The following is a 20981-nucleotide window of genomic DNA, read 5'->3' as shown; positions in this document are numbered from 1 at the left end:
TCCAGGCTTCCCTTGTGTAGCTCCGCCTAGAGATTTGGGTGTCCATCGCCAAAATCTGGAACCCATCTCGGTGATATTTTTTCAAATGTTGCATTTCCTCCTTAGGGAAATTATTTTCTTTTAGTTGCAACAACACAAGAAAATGCTACTGAAATGCCACATCTGCATTCATGAGAAAAAAAATAATGAGTATCTTTCATCTGAGACCATGTAGGAAGAGACAGGTTCCTACAGTATATCACTGAGGGAGATAAAAAGGGGAGAAAATGTAGCTCATACAACTTTTCTCGATTTCAGAAACTGCTTTTCATTTTTTTATTAAAATGTTATTCTTCAAAGAGTATAGAAATACACCTGGCAATGACCTGTTAGAAGTCAGCCATCTGCTTCAAACATACATAAGAAACATACCCAACCAGATTCTGCCTCATCAAAATTTATTAAGTTGTACATATACAGTATATTATCAGAACAACACCAAAGTGGCTACACTTGACAGATTCTCCTAAAGTGGACACAATTTTCCTAGAGATTATTATTCCCCTTGATAAAAGTTGTAATGATTGTGAAAGCTTTGAAAGGTAAGCTTGAAGGGCCATAGCGTTGACTATCAGGGCAAGGAGCTATAGATGCCAGGCACACAGGGCCCAGGAGGCAGTGGAGCCGCAGGAGGGTGTGGCAGCCCCGTTCCTGCTGTGAGCAAACAGTGCTATGAGGAGACCAACACAAAGAGGAAGGTGCTTCCTCTCCAGGGGCAGGGTCTTTGGGTTAACGTTCAGGAGACACAAGACACCACACCCAAGAGAAGTAAGGAAAACAAAACTCCTGACAGGGTCTAGGCTCCCTCCAAGAGACAGGGCCAGTGTGGTCAAAAGAGGGGACGAATTGAGATGTGGAAGTTTGCTGGTGAGGACACCCACTTCCCTTCAAGCTTGCTCAAGGCACCAGACTAGCTCCCCTAAGTACCAACAGCAAGAACAAAATGCCCTAGAGAAAAGGGCAGAGCTGGCACTTGGTTTGTCCTCACCAACAGGGAAGTGTTATCGGCGGTTCTAATTCAACCCGGTGAAATCCACCCCAGGGGGGTCCCAAATTGCTTGTGAGGCTGATAAGTTGAGGACACGGCCCTCCCTCTTCTACCCACTCTGGCTCCTACAAAGACAGGGAAGGAGGAAGTGAAGAGCTCATCTGGGCCAGATGCTGCCTTGGCACTCTACAATGATTATTTCTCCCTGTTCTGTTCCTCCTCTGTGTCCAAAATTAAGAGAGAACCACAGATGTACAAACAGACTGAAAAAGAGACTGGCCACACCTGAGTTCTGGAGTCTTCCTCGGAAGGAAACCATCTTTGTCAGATTCTTGCCAACCTTTTGGGCAGGATCACCTTTCCAAATCAGCTCTTTTCAGTGTGATGTTTCCAAAGAACCCAGCTTACACTAACTCTCCATTTAAAAAATACCTTTTAATTCCAAAAGATTGCATAAGATGATTTTTTCAATACACTTGACTCATACTGGTTGTTACATAGCACCTTTCATGTGAGATCATAGGGAAGAGAAAAAAACTACAGCGCTGGAGGCATCTCTCAGGCATCTCCCCCTGTTAGCTTCTCTCTCATTTGTTGAGAAAACACAATTTAAGGTGAAACACATAGTGAAGACTTTTCAGTGTTTCCCAACCGCCACTGACCCTGACCGGAGGGGGCAGGTGGATCTCTCTGAGGCGGTGGTGCCAAGGGAAACTCAGAATTATCAAGGACGAAATATCTCCCTTACTCCTGGGCACATCTACTGTCATGTCTACCACAGGTGTGGAATCGTCATCCCTCACCTACATCCCAATGAAAGGGAAGAAGCGTATCAGGAGAAACAGTGAGTCATATGACTGGGGCTTCCAGAGAAATGGCGTAAGATGCGAAATCCCCATCTTCTCAATAGAAAATGTTTGACATGTTTAAGTTAATCAAACAGGCATTTTTCCTGGGGCCACCCTACTCCATCAGGATCTTGGAATTCCCTTAGAGTGCCCCTGCTCCCTGTGAGCTCGGAACATCTTCTCTCCGTGTGTTCTCTGCGGAGCCCAGGGAAGCGAGGCAGCCCCGGAAAGTGTACATGGAATACCCGCCTCAAGACCCATTCGAAACTGCCCAGCTCTTGTCCCCACAGAGAATCATGTGGACTTCACTAAGGACATGGACCACTGAGATGGATATGTATACTCCCTCAATAAAGAGGACACTGGATTTTATGTAGATTTCCCCATCATCCAAAAGCATCTGGCCCATATTGCAGGAATCAACTCACACTGAGTTGCAAGGAGATCATACAATCATACGGCCACAGTATTCCCACACTCTGGTGGGATATGGAAGCTCCCCATTGCTTCCAACAATTTACCATCCTTGCTAGGAATCCACCTTTGGAAAAATGCTCACTTTATTGTTCCTGCTCATCTTCCGCTCCACCCTGCCTACCTTGGGCACCTTTGTCTGGATCAGCTCTTCTGGGGTGTTACCCAAGGGGGGAAGCAGCCGCTTCTTGCTGTTTCGGGTCTCTGAGAGCCACTGAGGAGGCAACTCAAAAGGACCAAAGCCAAACTGCAGGGAATACTTATCAGGGAATGTTTCAGGTTCCACAGGGGCTGCTGGTGCCACCTGGGATACAGAGTCCACTGTGCCCAGGGGTGGGGCAGAGGGCACAAACTGTGGCCCCTGCTCTCCCTCCAGGCAGGTGCTAAATATCTCCTTGGCCTGGAAGTCAGCTGAGCCAATGTACTTGGCCTCACTCTCTTCCTCGTCCTCTGTGGGCTTAAAGATCTGCTGCTGCCCAATGTGGAACATCTCCAGGAGCTGGCTGCCCGAGCGTATGCTGGGTTCCAGGCTGGCCTCAGCCACGCCGCTCCCTGTACTGACCACATTACGGCGACTGTACCGGTGGTGTAGTTGTACCAGGGTCCCTATCAAGCACTTGCGGACAGATTTGTTCACAGTAAGAAAGAGAACAGGGTTTGCCAGCAGGGAGACTTTGGGCAGCCAAATGGCAGTGAGCAGCAAGAAGACGGAAGTGTCGGGGACATTGAGCACGGTCTGGTAGACGACCAGGGTGGCATAGGGCACGCTACACAAGATGAAGACCATCACCATGGAGAGCAGGGTGGCGTGCAGCTCGGCCTCCCGCTGGGAGGCATAGGGAATAGAGATGGTGTTCTGTGGGGTCCGGAGCGCTGCTATGATGACCTTCTTCTTCTGGCTGGCACTCAGGGCCCGTCGGATCAGTATCAAGAAGAGGAACACCACCGCCACAGGCACAATGACCGTGGTGATGTTATACACCAGGACGTACACCAGGTGGCCCAAGGAGTTGCTCCAGACTTCCGTGCAGGTGGACGTGGCATAGATGTCGGCCACATTGGTTACTGCAAACACAGGGACACTGGCCACCACTGCATGGGCCCAGATGTACATCACCAGTTCACGGGACTTGGCATCAGATATTTTCCTCTCCAGTGGATAGAGGACTGAGTAGTACCTGCAAGATACACAAAATTAATTCCACAGAAGACACTTTTTAAATTAGGGGACTCTAGATCACCAAAAGCAGGTGAGAGGGAAGAAAGGTCAAGTTCTTTTATTCAGCCTAAGATAAAGAAACACTGAGGGAATCCCAGAAGCCAGACCTTAAGTTTTGAGGACTTTGCAAGTACAATAAGAAGCGTCACTAGACCAAAAAACAGAAACCTTCCAAAGGAGCAGAGGAAAGCCCTGTCCTCGCCAGGCTTTACAGGAAAACAAGGAAACAATTTCAATTCATAGCTAGCTTTATCATTGTTGCTACCAGGATGAAATCTCAAAGAGTGCCCTCAATAGAAAAGATTTCTCCGTCTGCTATAAAGATATCTACTTTTCAATTTGAGGGTAAAGGGTAATTGGTAAAAAATTTTACACGGGCTACAGAAGCTTTAGGGCAACCTTCAAAGCTACCAACAGAAATCAGTTTGTCTACACACACATCTAAAGCAGACCACGCCACAGTCCAGATATCATTAGCAATTACAGCTGTTCGGGGCAGAAGAACCCAGGATGAAGAATGGACTCTGACAAGGTCCTTTCACAAAAATCAATTCAGCTGACAAGAGTTATGCCTGCTCAACAGTCATTGCTCCCGTGATAATCACTCAGTAACCCTCAGGGCAATTAATAGGTCTAAAACGCCTGCACAATTAGATTTTTGTTAAAATCAGATGAGACATTGGTTTTCCTTCCAACCATTAGCTTGATCATTCTGTAACCACCTAAACAGAATTCCAAAAGCACGCTGTTTCAGTATCACCAGACTTGAGGGAACCGAGTAACTCTTCAGACCCTAGAACCACATCTGTAGTAAAAGGGCTGCCACTAGCCCTCAGAGATATGGTCAGTTTCTTCACATTAGTTCGGCCATATCTGTGCAGTCAGTTAATGCTGGGGTTGACCTTACAACCTTAGTGACACCCATTCACTCACAGGGCAAGTAAGCACGCAAGCCTTCCAATAACATATACTAACATATACTTTTTTTTTTTTTTTTTTTTTTTTTGAGATAGAGTCTCACTCTGTCGCCCAGGCTGGAGTGCAGTGGTGCAATCTAGGCTTATTGCAACCTTTGCCTCCTGGGTTCAAGCCATTCTCCTACTCCAGTCTCTCAAGCAGCTGGAATTACAGACATGTACCACCATGCCTGGCTAATTTTTGTATTTTTAGTAGAGATGGAGTTTCACCATGTTGGCCCAGTCTGGTCTCGAACTCCTGACCTCAGCTGATCCACCCGCCTCGGCCTCCCAAAGTGGTTGGATTACAGACATGAGCCACTGTGCCCAGCCTCCTGTAACAGGTACTTCTGAGCACCACCTATGCACCAGGTCCTGTGCCTGGCACTGGCTGATAAGAATGAAAAGACACAGGAATGTCTCTAAACCCAGTGGGGACAAAGATACACACACTAACAATTATGAACAAGATGACAGCTCTACTAGCCGCAGGCACAAAGGAGGTACAGGTAGTGCCTAAGGCCACCTGGGAAAATAGCAAGAGAAGGAGACACTGCAGTGGAGTCTGGCAGGGGAACCAGCAGAAGGGGGACATTCCAGGCTGAGAGAGATGGTATGCAAACACAATAGTGACCACGGACAATCGGGGAAGGAGGGAGCATGGTAAGATGTGTTCTAGATTTCTTTCTGGGAGGAGGGAAAAAGAGAAAGAAGTACCTAAGTGATGCATGCTTTCACATTTTTTTTCTCTGAATATAGGTAGTTTTCTAAGGACGACTCAGTAAATATGTGATGGCCCCACCCCTACACATGAATACATGCTTAGGAGTTCACTGGCTCTGACTGCCATTTGCTCACTGACATGCAACAAACCCAGGCTTCCATTAATTTCCAATCCTGTTATGTGTTGGGAAGCAGATTGCAACATAAGCACACAGGCTCACTATAAATAATGTTCTTACTGTGTACACCTCTAAACGGTGATGCAAGAAGTGTAGATGACCTCCCGATTAACCTGCTGACTTAGTGCCATGAAACAAATAGTTATGAAGGAAGTGAGAGAAAAGACTGTCGTCTCTTCTTCAGGTGTACATGCAGATGCTTGCAAGTAATCTGCATCTGTGAATAACAAAATAGGAATTTACCAGCCCTGTTTTCCTACTAAAAGGACTTGTTTTACTTTTTTAAATTACGGTAAAATTACAATAGCTTTTCTGCTGGAAAGAAAATGAGAATTTCTTACTGTTTTCGTATTTCTTTGTTTAAGACCAAGGCCCCAGAAATAACCCACAGGGATTATTGCACTGCTTCCAGGTATAACAGCAAACTGTTCAGAATAATGTATTCTCCTTCTTGTTGAGTCTTATTTAAAAAAAAAAAAAAAACTTTCAGGATTCATAGCAACATTACTCACAATATCCAAAAAGTAGAAACAACCTAAATATCCACCAACTAGTAAATGGGGAAACAAATTTGGTATAGTCCTAAAATCGAATGAATATATTATTTGGCCATGAAAATGAATGAAGTACTGATACATTCTGTAACACGAACGTTGAAAACATGCTGAGTGAAAGAAGCCAGACACAAAAGAACACACATTGTACGATTCCACTTACATGTAATGTCCAATAAAGTAAACATACAGAAAAAGAAAGTAGACTTATGGCTGCTATGGTCTGGGCACAAGGAGTGACTGTAAGTAAATGGGCACAAGTTTCTTCGTGAGTTAATGGAAAGATGTTAAAATTATATTGTGATGATGGCTGTACAACTCTATAAATATATTAAAATTCATTGACTTGTATACTTCAAATAGGTGCATTTTATCATATGTAAATTATATCTCAGTCCAGAATATCAAACTGAAGACTTAAGACTTTACCAGAGCAGGTACTACCAGGGGCATTAAGCAGGACACTGAACACAAAATGGTTCGACATAAAATGCATTAGCGTACCCACCAGAAGTACTCTTGAGAAAGGACTCTGACTTCACTCTTATATTCAAGTACTGTGCAATGGCACTTTCCAGATATTCAAAAAGCAATGGAAGAGACATGCAACGTCACCATAAAGCAGGTGTGGCAAATTGGCATCTCAGGGCATACATTCATCTTGCTAAAGGGATTCAGATGACCCACATAATACTTTTTGAAAAAATATTAATTGCCAACATTTTTAAATTATGGAATTCTAGATTTTTTTATTCCTCTTCTGAAAGACTAGAAAAGTCCTGCCCACTGAGTCTAGATTCCTACAAAGCAATTATTAGCTGCAACTGCTGAGCGGCTGATCCCCATGAATGGGAATGTGGACACACTCTTCACAGGCCACAACTGCAACCTGGCCTGTTGTCGCTTGACTTGTCACCTGCCTTGTTTGGCTCCATGGATGGTGAGATTCCAGTCCCTTCTAAACAGCTGCAGCTGCTCCTGGCAAGATTTGATGGTAACATGATTGCAGAAATATATCTAAGGAAGAACGTGCCATCAGAAGGGAAGCCTGAGAAAGAGAGGCAAATATTGGTGCAGCCCATCCTAACACAGGCCATAAATAATTCGCTTAATTCTTCCTACTGCTCTGGAATCTGAGGCTCAGAAAGTTTAAGCAACTTTACCCAAAGCCACTCAGCTAGAAACTTATGTAGGCAGGACTCAAAGTCAGGCTTCTATTCCAACATCCATTCTCTTAACCACAACGGCAATGACTTCTCCCAGTATGCTGGGGGCTTCATGTAACTCTGTATCCCTCCATGCAGACAGCATCAGGCAGCTGAAGAAATCAGGGTCCCTGGCCTGAGAGGCTGAAATGACTCAATAGGTGAGTTATACAATCAATACCGTCACAGGTCATTAAGGTATTATGTTTTGAACGGACAAAGAGTTCTAAATTTTCACATTAATCTAAAATGTAGTTAAATTTTAACATAGGGCATAAAATCAGAATAGCCAGCACTTTCCCTTCAGCAATGTTTCCTCTCTGTTAATCTTGAAATCAAAAGTACTCATGGATATAAAATACTTTTCAATTCTTGCTTGCTTACTTAATTCAATTCTCTAGAATATATTATCTAAACTGTATTCATGAAGCACTAGCTAGAAAAGAAAGAGGCAGGAATTTACTGATTATGAGATCTTTACACAATTTTGATAAAACTGATCAAATTATGTAGAATTGCAGTAACTGAGAGGTAAGGTTCACTTCCAAATGAACATCCTTTTAAAGAGGATGGGAAGAGAAAGCAATCACCATTGCAGCATGCAACCTTGGAAATAAATCCTCCAGAGGAGTTCTGGTGTTACCTGGCCAAATCCAACTGACCATCTAATCATTTGTTAAATAACCACTGAATCATTCCCTTGTTCTTTCAGAGCTGTTCCATACTGCATCAAAAAGCCCTCATTGCAGAGTTATCAATCAGATGAAAAATCTACTGCAAATTACAACACAAATACCACCAACTGCAACCAAGCTGAAGTGACACCGTGATCTAGCAGCTCTGCCCCAGCATCCTCACCATGGAACTCCCGCCCCCAGGTCTTCTCTCAATGGTTCTGTTTTTCCCTGGCTGTTGCTAAACCAACCTGTCCTTTGTGAGGCATCTGTTCTGGACATTTATTCTCTTTCTGTTCATCACAAGCAGACTAAAAAGCAGTATACGGAACACTGACTACTCATTTGCTTCATGATGCTAATTTTTTAATACAACTCAAAAGAAAGTTAGCTCCTGGCTACCTGATCTTACCTGTCCAAAGCAATAGCAGGGAAGTTGAGGATGGTCACAGAGCAGAAGACTTTGTGCAAAAATTTGACGACCTTGCAGAAGAGCATGGTGTAGATCCACCAGCAACAGTGAGGACTGGTGCTGAGGATGATGTCGAAGGGCACACAGACCAGGCTGGCACAAATCCCCGAGCAGGCCAGGTTTTTAATGAACCTGTTGGTGACAGATTTGAACACGGTTGTGCGGCAAGTTGACCATAACACCATGAAGTTTCCTGGCCAGATATGAAAGAAAATAAAATAATTTAAATAAAAATTTAAAAACTATAAAAAGGAAAAAAATACAGGTTAAAAAATGTAAAAAAAAAAACACATTTGAGAGTTGATTTCAAAAGATTTAATTTAAATCCTATTACAATTAAAATTTAACATATTATATGATATGTCAATTAGGTGACATTATTAAATCACTTACATATCAATAAATCTAGAAAAAATTTTAGTGGTGAGTTTCTCTATTTAATTTTGGGCAAAATAGTATTATAACAATAGCTTAGTCTCATCAGCATATAAACAATTTGCTAGTTATTACTTAATCCCAGGCAGTCAGCTCTTATCAAGTTTTTCAATGACCTCCGCGTTGCCAAACTCTGCAACAGAAATACAGTGCAAGCCACACATGTCATCTTAAATTTCTGGTAGCCACGTTTTGAAATAGTAAAGAGAAGCAGGTGAAATTTTAATATTTCTTATTCAACCCAACAGATCCCAAATATTTCAACATGTAATGATTACTTTAAAATTATTAATATTTTGCATTCTTGTTTTTGTACTAAGTCTTCAAAATCCAGTGTGCATTTTATTTTACACTGACAGAACATCTCAGTGTGCACTAGTCACCTTTCATTAGCCACAGGCAGCTCGTGACCACCATACTGGACAGCACCATTCTAGACTTCAGCAGCGGTGATGCAACCAGCTGTCTCTCTTTGAGCATTGTCCTCTGCGGCTTCCACAGGCCTACAACCTCCTGGCTTTCCTTCCACCCTCCCACTTCCACCTATCCTTGGCTGCTGCAAGTCTACTCTTACCAGGTTTTGCAGAAGAGCATGGTACAGCTCCGCCCCCTCTATCCTCTCTCAGTAGCCTCTCCCTACGTTAGACTACCCATTCTGGTAATTTTCCATCAAAATGCTAATGACTCCCAAATTCATGTACTAAAGTAGGCGTTTCCTCTCAGCTGCAGACTCCTTTTTCCAGATAAACTTCTGATACCCCTCTCGACCCCCACCATGTTCCTCAAGGGTTTACCTACTCTGATGCCTACCGCCTAATCTCACACCTTCCTTCCCCTGGCTTGCTGGGCTCCAGCCACTCCAGCCTTTGATCCGCTCCTGAAACACATCAGGGCTAATCCTGCCTCAGTGCCTTTGTACATGGTTTTTTATACTGCTTGGGATGTTGTTCATATGGCTGATTACTTTAAATCCCAGTCTTAGTTTAAATGCTGCCTTGTCAGAAAAGCCTTCTCTAACCATCATTTTATCTTAAACACTAACTGCTCCTGCCTCCATTATGCTCCATTATCATATCCCATTGCATCTTTCATAGTTCTCATCACAATTATTCATTTGTTGACTTGTTTTTTGTTTTTTTTTTTTTTTTTTTTTTTTTGAGGCGGAGTTTCGCTCTGTCTCCCGGACTGGAGTGCAGTGGCCGGATCTCAGCTCACTGCAAGCTCCGCCTCCGGGTTTACGCCATTCTCCTGCCTCAGCCTCCCGAGTAGCTGGGACGACAGGCGCCCGCCACCTCGCCCGGCTAGTTTTTGTATTTTTAGTAGAGACGGGGTTTCACCGTGTTAGCCAGGATGGTCTCGATCTCCTGACCTCGTGATCCGCCCGTCTCGGCCTCCCAAAGTGCTGGGATTACAGGCTTGAGCCACCGCGCCCGGCCTTTGTTGACTTGTTATCTCTCCATTTCATGAAGAAAAACTGTATCAATCTTGTTCACTGTTATAACTCCATGCCTAGCTCAGTATCTGGCACAGAGTAGGCGTTCGATAAATATTTGCTGAAGAAATGAATTTGTAAAATAAGCAGACACACAGTAATCAAAAGTTCCTGTGGTAAGAGAACCTCTTTTGTAGTATGTATGTCATGTAAAGATATTCTAAGTCAGCAAGCAGTTCCCAAATCTCACCATACATCAGAATGACTGTACCAGATATACTGAATCACAGTGCATAAGTATGGCACTGGGAACCTGCAACTGTAACAAGCACGTTGGTCCAGTTGGCCCCCAGACTACAGTTGCTTTTAAACCACTTTCAGACAGAGTCCACAGCCCCATGCCCAGACTCTCACAGGGAACCAGTCCTCAGGCGTGCAGGCCTGCCTGCTGAGGGGTTTTATTAGCATTTACATGCTCGTGAATGAGGAAAGTTGTTTTCATGCTGTTATTTCTTTAAAACCAGAGACTGCTATAATCACATTTTATTTCCATCTATTTATATGCCTCTAGGCAGCATCCAGAGCCTAATCTCTTCTGCTATTAAGAACCTGAGGCTAAAGAATCCTATGTTCTTTCCATTCTCTAAACCTCTCCTCTTGTTCTCTTTCCTCATTTAAAACTGACTCATTTGGTTCTAAGAACCTGAATTGGACCAATATGTCAGGAGAGACACACCCATACCCAATACCCAATTGGCTACACATTTAAAAATAAACGTGTGTGTATGTGTGTGTGATTGTGTGTGCACGTGCATGCCCACACAGCCACAAAGCAAGATAACTATATGATTATTTAACCTCATTAGCACTTCAGATTCTCCTTCATTTTACAAGGCATACCAAGTAAGGATAATTCAGTATATATTTAAGTAACAAAAGTTTCAACCTCCATATACTTTTTATTTTAGAAGTCACATTGTAAGTCACCTAATTTCCCCTAGAAATGCTGAACCATTCCAATTCCCTATGTATTCCCATTATACTTTCTAATGTTGAATTCCATGACAATACCCAATGCCGTAACTATGGACACAGCAACACAATTAGGATACACTCACAGCCCATACAACCAAAAAGGAAATAAGAGGTAGAGAGTGGTGACACTGGTACAAGTCTGCCTCACTGGGACTGCTGTAACTCTGTCATTCCTCAAGAAAAATAACTAATGGATACTAGGCTTAAGACTTGAGTGATGAAATAATCTGTACAACAAACCCCCATGACCCATGTGTACCTATGTAACAGACCTGCACATCCTGCACATGTAGCCCTGAACTTAAAATAAAAGTTAAAAAATGCAAATTAAGATTTCTCTTTCTGTAATATACGTAATAGTCAAAGAGAGCAGATTTGGAAGCCAAAACATGTGAATTAACCACAACTCTGACAAACCATGCTTGATTGATAATGAAGAACCTTTTTCCAACTAAATTTTGCCTCTGCAAAATTTTAGCTTTGGTTGTCTTTTTTAACTGGTTTATTGGCTTTGCATCTTTGAGAGCAACAATTCTGGCTTGTTAAAGAGACTAGTAACTAAACCGAAAAAGATATTCCAAAAGAGCATTGGGAAATCGTGTGCATCTGAGAATCCTCCTGGGAAAACAGACATATTACCCCTTTGAAAACTACCAGCTTCCCCAGACTTAAAGCAGTAAAAGATCCATGGCCATGCTTTTACAGAAAGATAACACACCACCCAGAATATTCTAAAAACTAGAACTTGAAAAAAGCTAATGCAAACTGGAGGTGATATTAAATTAAAAGGAAAAGCCTATAACAGACTGTGCCAAGAGGGAGGCCGAAGTAGATTCACAAGGGTCAAAAAGCCTACAAAGGAACTTTTACACTCAGTATACACCTTGTGATGCAAGAGGGAAGTTTAAACAAGTAACAGTAACCCCATAATAGAAGAAACAACCAGCCGACAACTACTTTGTGTTACTAGATTTTTTAATGCCTTCTTTGCTTCAGTTTAGAGTCCAAAATGAAACCAAGAAGAGTCTCTTGGGTTAAAAGAACTGTGTGAAGGGCATATTAGGAAAGGCTTTTAATTAATATGCCAGGTAACAACAGGAATGACTTTTAACCTAACTATGCACTTATATATAAAGTAGCTTTCTTATATAGAACATATAGTTGGCTCTTGCCTTTTTTAATTATCATTTTTATTATACTTTAAGTTCTAGGGTACATGTGCACAACGTGCAGGTTTGTTACATATGTATACATGTGTCATGTTGGTGTGCTGCACCCATTAACTCGTCATTTACATTAGGTCTATCTCCTAATGCTATCCCTCCCCTCTTCCCCCAACCCCACGACAGGCCCTGGTGTGTGATGTTCCCTACCCTGTGTCCAAGTGATCTCGTTGTTCAGTTCCCACCTATGAGAACATGTGGTGTTTGGTTTTCTGTCCTTGTGATAGTTTGCTCAGAATGATAGTTTCCAGCTTCATCCATGTCCCTACAAAGGGCATGAACTCATCCTTTTTTTATGGCTGCGTAGTATTCCATGGTGTATATGTGCCATATTTTCTTATTCCAGTCTATCATTGATGGACATTTGGGTTGGTTCCAGGTCTTTGCTATTGTGAATAGGGCCACAATAAACATACATGTGCATGTGTCTTTATAGCAGCATGATTTATAATCCTTTGGGTATATACCCAGTAATGGGATGGCTGGGTCAAATGGTATTTCTAGTTCTAGATCCTTGAGGAATCGACACACTATCTTCCACAATAGTTGAACTAATTTACAGTCCCACCAACAGTGTAAAAGTGTTCCTATTTCTCCACATCCTCTCCAGCACCTGTTGTTTCCTGGCTTTTTAATGATTGCCATTCTAACTGGAGTGAGATGGTATCTCATTGTGGTTTTGATTTGCATTTCTCTGATGGCCAGTGATGATGAGCATTTTTTCATGTGTCTGTTGGCTGCATAAATGTATTCTTTTGAGAAGTGTCTGTTTATATCCTTTGCCCACCTTTTGATGGGGTTGTTTTTATCTTGTAAATTTATTTGAGTTCTTTATAGATTCCAGATATTAGCCCTTTGTCAGATGAGTAGATTGCAAAAATTTTCTCCCATTCTGTAGGTTGCCTCCTCACTCTGATGGTAGTTTCTTTTGCTGTGCAGAAGCTCTTTAGTTTAATTAGATCCCATTTGTCAATTTTGGCTTTTGTGGCCATTGCTTTCAGTGTTTTAGTCACGAAGTCCTTGCCCATGCCTATGTCCTGAATGGTATTGCCTAGGATTTCTTCCAGGGTTTTTATGGTTTTAGGTCTAACATTTAAGTCTTTAATCCATCTTGAATTAATTTTTGTATAAGGTGTAAGGAAGGGATCTAGTTTCAGCTTTCTACATATGGCTAGCCAGTTTTCCCAGCACTATTTATTAAATAGGGAATCCTTTCCCCATTTCTTGTTTTTGTCAGGTTTGTCAAAGATCAGATGGTTATAGATGTGCGGTATTACTTCTGAGGGCTCTGTTCTGTTCCATTGGTCTATATCTCTGTTTTGGTGCCAGCACCATGCTGTTTTGGTTACTGTAGCCTTGTAGTATAGTTTGAAGTCAGGTAGCATGATGCCTCCAGCTTTGTTCTTTTGGCTTAGGATTGTCTTGGCAATGCCAACTCTTTTATGGTTCCATATGAACTTTAAAGTAGTTTTTTCCAATTCTGTGAAGAAAGTCATTGGTAGCTTGATGGGGATGAATTTGAATCTATAAATTACCTTGGCTAGTATGGCCATTTTCACGATATTGATTCTTCCTATCCATGAGCATGGAATGTTCTTCCATTTGTTTGTGTCATCTTTTATTTCACTGAGCAGTGGTTTGTAGTTCTCCTTGAAGAGGTCCTTCATATCTCTTGTAAGTTGGAGTCCTAGGTATTTTATTCTCTTTGAAGCAATTGTGAATGGGAGTTCTGTTCTTGGTGTATAGGAATGCTTGTGATTTTGCACATTGATTTTATATCCTGAGACTTTGCTGAAGTTACTTATCAGCTTAAGGAGATTTTGGGCTGAGATGATGAGGTTTTCTTTCTTTTTTTTTTTTTTTGAGACGGAGTCTGGCTCTGTCGCCCAGGCTGGAGTGCAGTGGCCGGATCTCAGCTCACTGCAAGCTCCGCCTCCCAGGTTTAAGCCATTCTCCTGCCTCAGCCTCCCGAGTAGCTGGGACTACAGGCGCCCGCCACCTCGCCCAGCTAGTTTTTTTGTATTTTTTAGTGGAGACGGGGTTTCACTGTGTTAGCCAGGATGGTCTCGATCTCCTGACCTCGTGATCCACCCGTCTCGGCCTCCCAAAGTGCTGGGATTACAGGTTTGAGCCACCAGGCCTGGCCCAAAATATACAATCATGTCATCTGCAAACAGGGACAACTTGACTTACTCTTTTCCTAATTGAATACCCTTTATTTCTTTCTCCTGCCTGATGGCCCTGGCCAGAACTTCCAACACTATGTTGCATAGGAGTGGTGAGAGAGGGCATCCCTGTCTTGTGCCAGATTTCAAAGGGAATGCTTCCAGTTTTTGCCCATTCAGTATGATATTGGCTGTGGGTTTGTCATAAATAGCTCTTATTATTTTGAAGTATGTCCCATCAATATGTAATTTATTGAGAGTTTTTAGCATGAAGTGCTGTTGAATTTTGTCAAAGGCCTTTTCTGCATCTATTGAGATAATCATGTGGTTTTTGTCTTCAGTTCTGTTTATATGCTGGATTACATTTATTGATTTGCGTATGTTGAACCAGCCTTGCATCCCAGGGATGAAGCCCACTTGATCGTAGTGGATAAGCTTTTTGTATCACATCTGTTCTTTTTTCCTTTTTATCTTTCTGATTTAGGATTACAGGTTGAGTATCCCTTATCCAAAATGCATGAACTCAGAAGCGTTTCAAATTTCAAACTTTTTCAGATTTTGGAATATTTGCATTATATTTTCCAGTTGAGTATTTCAAATCCAAAAATCCAAAATCCAAAATCCAAAATGCTTCAATGAGCATTTTATTTGAGCATCATGTTGGTGCTCAAAAAGTTTCAGATTTTGGGCTGGGCGTAGTGGCTCACGCCTGTAATCCCAGCACTTTGGGAGGCCAAGGTAGGCGGATCACGAGGTCAAGAGATCGAGACCATCTTGTCCAACATGGTGAAACCCCGTCTCTACTAAAAATATAAAAATTAGCCAGGAGTGGTGCCGTGTGCCTGTAGTCCCAGCTACTCGGGAGGCTGAGGCAGGAGAATCACTTGAACCTGGGAGGCAGAGGTTGCAGTGAGCCAAGATTGTGCCACTGCACTCCAGCCTAGTGGCAGAGTGAGACTCCATTTCACACACACACACACACACACACACGCGCGCACACAAAAAAATTTCAGATTTTGGAGCATTTCAGTTTTGTATTTTCAGATTTAGGATGCTCACGGTGTGACTGAATATTTTTTATGATTCCATTTTATCTCCACTGTTGGCTTATTATTTATATTTCTTTTAAATTGTTTTAGTGGTTGCCCTATATTTACAACATACATCATGAATTATCATCTACATTCAAATACTGTTATTCTGCTTTACATGTAATATAAGAATCTTATAACAGTCTTGTAATGGTTAATACTGAATGGTTAATACTGAATGGTTAATACTGATTGAAGGATGCAAAGTGCTGGTTTTGGGTGTGTCTGTGAGGGTGCTGCCAACAGAGATTAACATTTGAGTCAGCGGACTGGGAAAGGCAGACCCACCCTCAATCTGGGTGGGCACAATCTAATCAGCTGCCAGCATGGCAAGAATAAAAGCAAGCAGAAAAACGTGGAACGACTAGACTGGCTAAGTCTTCTGCCTCCATCTTTCTCCTGTGCTGGATGCTTCCTGCCCTCAGAATTCACGTTCTTCAGCTTTTGGACTCTTGGACTTACACCAGTGATTTGCCAGGGGCTCTTGGGTCTTTGGCTACAGACTGAAGGCTGCACTACTGGCTTCCCTACTTTTGAGGTTTTGGGACTTGAACTGGCTTCCTGGCTCCTCAGCTTACAGACAGCCTATTGTGGGACTTCACTTTGTGATTGTATGAGTCAATTCTTCTAATAAACTCACCTTCATATATATATCTATCCTATTAGTTCTGTCCCACTAGAGAACCCTGACTAATATAAGTATATTCCTAATTCCTCTCTTCTAAGCTTTGTTTTTTTTTTGAGATGGTGTCTTGCTCTGTTGCCCAGTGTGGAGTGCAGTGGCATGATCCCAGCTGACTGAAACCTCCACTACCCACAGGCTCAAGTGATCCTCCTGCCTCAGCCTCCCAAGTGGCTGAGACTACAGGTGCATATCACCATGCCTGGCTAATTTTTGTAGAGACAGGGTCTTACTGTGTTGCCCAGGCTTGTCTTGAACTCCTGGGCTTAAGTGATCGGCCTGCCTCAGCTCCCAAAATGCTGGAATTACAGGCATGAGCCGCTGTGCCTGGGCCTCTTCTCAGCTTCTTAAACTGATCTGACAATCTCTGTCTTTTAATTGGTATATTTAGAATACTTACATTTTTATTGTCACACATTTTATTTTTATATAAACTGTAATTCAATATACATTGCTACAATTTCTTCTGTCAGCAGTCATTTAACGTTTTGAGTAATTAAAAATAAGAAAAAGTCTTTTATAGTTACTTCCATTTCAGTCATTTCTGGAGATCTTTATTTCTTTATATAGATAGAAGTTTCTGTCTGGTTTCATATTCCTTCCACCTAAGGAATGTCCCTGAGCACTTCTTGTAGTGCAGGTCTGCTAGTAATGAATTTCCTCTCTTTTTGGTTGTCTGAAAAATGTCTTTCTTTTTTCTTCATTTTTGAAAGAGTATTTTTGCTGAGGATCATTTTCTGAGTTGAGAGGATTTCTTCCCCCGGCAGTTGAAAGATGTCACTCCATTGTCTTCTGGATTGCAGTTCCTGATAATAAGTTTCCTGACTCTTACCTTTGCTTCTCTTTGTATAATGTGTCTTTTTTTTTTTTTTCTACCTTCCTTCAAGATTTTCTCTTTTGTTTACAGCAGTTTAAATATCATGTGTCAGGCAGGGCGCGGTGGCTCAAGCCTGTAATCCCAGCACTTTGGGAGGCCAAGACGGGCGGATCACGAGGTCAGGAGATCGAGACCATCCTGGCTAACATGGTGAAACCCCGTCTGTACTAAAAAACACAAAAAACTAGCCGGGCGAGGTGGCGGGCGCCTGTAGTCCCAGCTACTTGGGAGGCTGAGGCAGGAGAATGGGGTAAACCCGGGAGGCGGAGCTTGCAGTGAGCTGAGATCCGGCCACTGCACTCCAGCCTGGGCGATAGAGCGAGACTCCGTCTCAAAAATAAATAAATAAATAAATAAATAAATAAATAAATAAATAAATAAATATCATGTGTCTAGGTAGTTAAATATGATGTGACTAGGGGTGTGTGTGTGTGTGTGTATGCGTGCACGCACACGTTGGTTCGGATTATGGTTTGATGTCTTTTATCATCATTTTAATAGCTACATAAAGGCAACAGTGCTTTCATGGTCATGCCCTAATTCATTTTATCTATTATATATTGATGGTTTTGTTAAACTGTTTCCAATATTTCATTATTATACAACGCTGAGATCAACATCCTTATATGTACAATCTTTGGGAATTGAACTGAATATTTACTAGGGATAAATTACTAGAAGCAGAATTTCTGGGTTAAACAGCTTGCTCATTTTTAATATATATTACCAAAGGACTCTCCACAATGGCATGTGAGAAAGTTGGTTTCCCCAAATGCTCACTAAAAGTTCTGCAGCCTCACTAAAATGTTTGCAACTGTGCATGTTTCCTCTATCCTAGGATTTATGTCTTTCTATTTCTAGAAAATTTTCATCCATTGCCTCTTTGAATTTTATCCTACCTCTTTCTCTTTATTCTCTTTTTCTGGATTTCTTATCAGACTTATGTTAGACCTCATTCTATTGATTATATCTTAACCACTCATTCTTATTTTCCACCAATTCATCCTCTTCTGAAAACTGGGTGATATTTCTCAGGTTTACCTTCCATTTTTAATCCATTCTCAATTCATCTGAAAGTAATCATGTCATCCCCTCTTTTACTTAAAATTTGTGTTTGCGTCTATTTCAATTGGCCTATTCTTTATTCCTAGTATTCAGTTAGTTTACTATGGCTTCCATTCCTTTGTTAATCTGTAATCATTTTTAAATGCTTATGTTTTCTTTCAGATTATTCTGTTGTATCTAGTTCTAGAAGGATTAATTTTGCCATCTGTTGGGTCGGCTTGCTGTCCTTTCTGGTTTTTCTCAGATGGTTCCTAACATTCAATTATGAGCTCATAGTTTGTGGGGTTGTTTTTCTGTGGGAGGTTATATTACCTGGCTACAGAAGTGTTCAAGTGGCTGGCCAAGCACACATTAGTACTTTGTTGCACTTTTGTGAGCAAATAAAAGACAAGATGGTTGACAGACCATTTTGAGAAAGGTTAAGTTTGTAGAGAAACAACCACCAGCCAGGTGTGATGGCTCATGCCTGTAATCCCAGCACTTTGGGAAGCCAAGGCAGGAGGATTGCTTGAGGCCAGGAGTTCAAGACCCACCTGGTCAACATAGCAAGACCTCATCTCTACAAAAAAATAAAAATAAAAAAGAAGAGAGCTTAGCCTGGTGTGGTGGCATGCCCCTGTAGTCCCTGCCTCCTAGGAGGCAGAGGCAGTAGGATCACCTGAGCCCAGGGGTTGGAGGCTACAGTGAGCTATGATCCCACCACTGGACTTCAGCCTTGATAACAGAGCAGGATCCTGCCTCAAAAAAAAAAAAAAAGCTTTGAAAAATATTAATCAATCCAAGACATGTTCCCAATAGGTAGCCAGCAAGCACCCTTGTGCATTTAGGCTCACAGGATGAGCAACTAAAATTTTTAACCAAGATGGAAAAAAACTATTCCATTTTTTGCCACCATAACTAGAAAGCAGTGAAAGCATTCCTGAATATCTGAGGGCATTGCTCTATTTTTTTTAGTATAATTCAAATGTAGTTTCACTATGACACTTATTTTTGAAAAGAGTTGGTTATGTATTCATTATTTGTAAATAAATAAATACTGCCAGAGAATATTCATTATTTGTGAGATTAACAAATTAAATCCATATTAAAGAATAGTAGAGGTACAAAAGTAACTTGATTGATTTCACTAAAGGCATTCAATGGTTCCCTACTGCCATTAAAAAAAAAACAAGTTAAAACATTTCAACATCATACGACACCCTTTAAGACATAACCCCTGGTTACTCGCACACCTACTAACTAATGTTGCAGCATTGTGATGGAATGGGATAATCCTGGAAATTTAAAGGTCAAATTCATGTTTTTCTCTGAGTCCCTAAAGCTGCTAGCCAAGCAAAACCTCCAAAGAGAATTAGAAAGAGTAAGAGAGACAGCGAGGGAAAGACAAGCTAGGAATACAGAACTCCTCAGTGCAGAGAAGTCAAATGATACCTGGAGAGTTCAAAAAAAGGGACTGTGAAGCTCTGTGGACCAGGAAGTATGATGGAGGGTGGGGAACCAACATTAAACAACCGAGTTTCACAGTTCACACTTCCAAAGCAAGTAGTTATGAAAAGTTCTAAATAGCTCTAAAAAGGATTCTATCTTATTTTGATTTTTAACAATATTATTCTTGAAACTACGCAGATACATTTTCCAAGTGACCAGACAGTCAGTGCTGACTGGGTGATAAGAAATGTTTTGATTTCGGGATTTTTGCTACTGGTAGAAGAATTATGGCCAAAGAATGTAGGGGAAAACCAGCTTGCAGCCATAGGGCGATGCCTGGCGGTGTTCAGTACAATTTGCTCTTCCTCCCAGTCTATAAAGGTTTGAGCCTCTTCCTCACTAAAGAAGTGTCAGTTTGCTGTAACTTATGATTAAACTAATACCTATCCAACTCAGTTTAAGCTGATTGCTATTGGCATGAGAAAATCATGTTATTTTAGCTACAATTCATTTGATTCCAGAGGATTTTTTCTGAAATGATGCAGAAAGTTCAAACTAAGCAGGAGTTGAATTCACAGGAAGAAGCTATGCAGTAAGTTCATTAAAAGTCATGGTGAATATTAAACAATTACTTTGAATAAAAAGCATCTTAAGAAATATATATTCCCACTCTAACCATGGATGGTTTCTTCTCAGAATACTTGTTCTCAAAGAAGAATGCAGATAAAATATTAGCAAGATTCACTTTTGTAACTCTATATTACATAATATATATAAAGAGACTCCAACAATAGCCTCATCCAGTCAGCTCTTGTGAGGCCACACACAATGGATTTTAGGTGAGTCTATAATAAATGCACATATCTTTTAGTAAGAATGGTATCCCAAAGGGTAAGGCAAACTGTATAGCATGATCAAAACAAAACTATTTCAGCGACCACAGTCAAGTCTGCCCCATCCTTGGGGCTCTCTCATGGAATTCACAAAGTCCCTGAAATTAGTCATTCACGTCTTTCAACACACAGCAAGATAGATACAGAGACATACAGTAAGAAGAAAAATACAGTCAGAATCTGAATTGTTAACTCTTCTCCTTATATTTTCAGTGACTTGAATTTTTTCCATATAAATCAACTGGAAAACTTTCATGGCTTCACAAGATACCTTCTCTCTGGTCGCTCACATTAGGTCTATTAACCTCCTTGAGAAGCACATTA

At 41.5% G+C, this 20981-nt stretch overlaps 1 protein-coding gene across 1 annotated transcript in view; it reads right to left on the bottom strand.

The window, feature by feature from the left end:
* Positions 1–289: 289 nt before the first annotated feature.
* Positions 290–20981, bottom strand: part of GPR176 (G protein-coupled receptor 176) — a 123288-nt gene continuing 102596 nt past the window's right edge. Inside the window, exons 2-3 of the mRNA XM_023189353.2 lie at positions 8272–8524; positions 290–3527 (exon numbers count right to left, since the gene is read on the bottom strand). Coding sequence (XP_023045121.1) covers positions 2405–3527; positions 8272–8524 — 1376 coding nt within the window. The 3' untranslated portion in view covers positions 290–2404. The remainder of the gene's footprint in view (positions 3528–8271; positions 8525–20981) is intronic.

Source organism: Piliocolobus tephrosceles, chromosome 6 (assembly GCF_002776525.5).
Source record: "Piliocolobus tephrosceles isolate RC106 chromosome 6, ASM277652v3, whole genome shotgun sequence".
NCBI lineage: Eukaryota > Metazoa > Chordata > Mammalia > Primates > Cercopithecidae > Piliocolobus > Piliocolobus tephrosceles.
The sequence above is the reverse complement of the archived record's forward strand: the minus strand, read 5'-3'. Positions and strand labels throughout refer to the sequence as shown.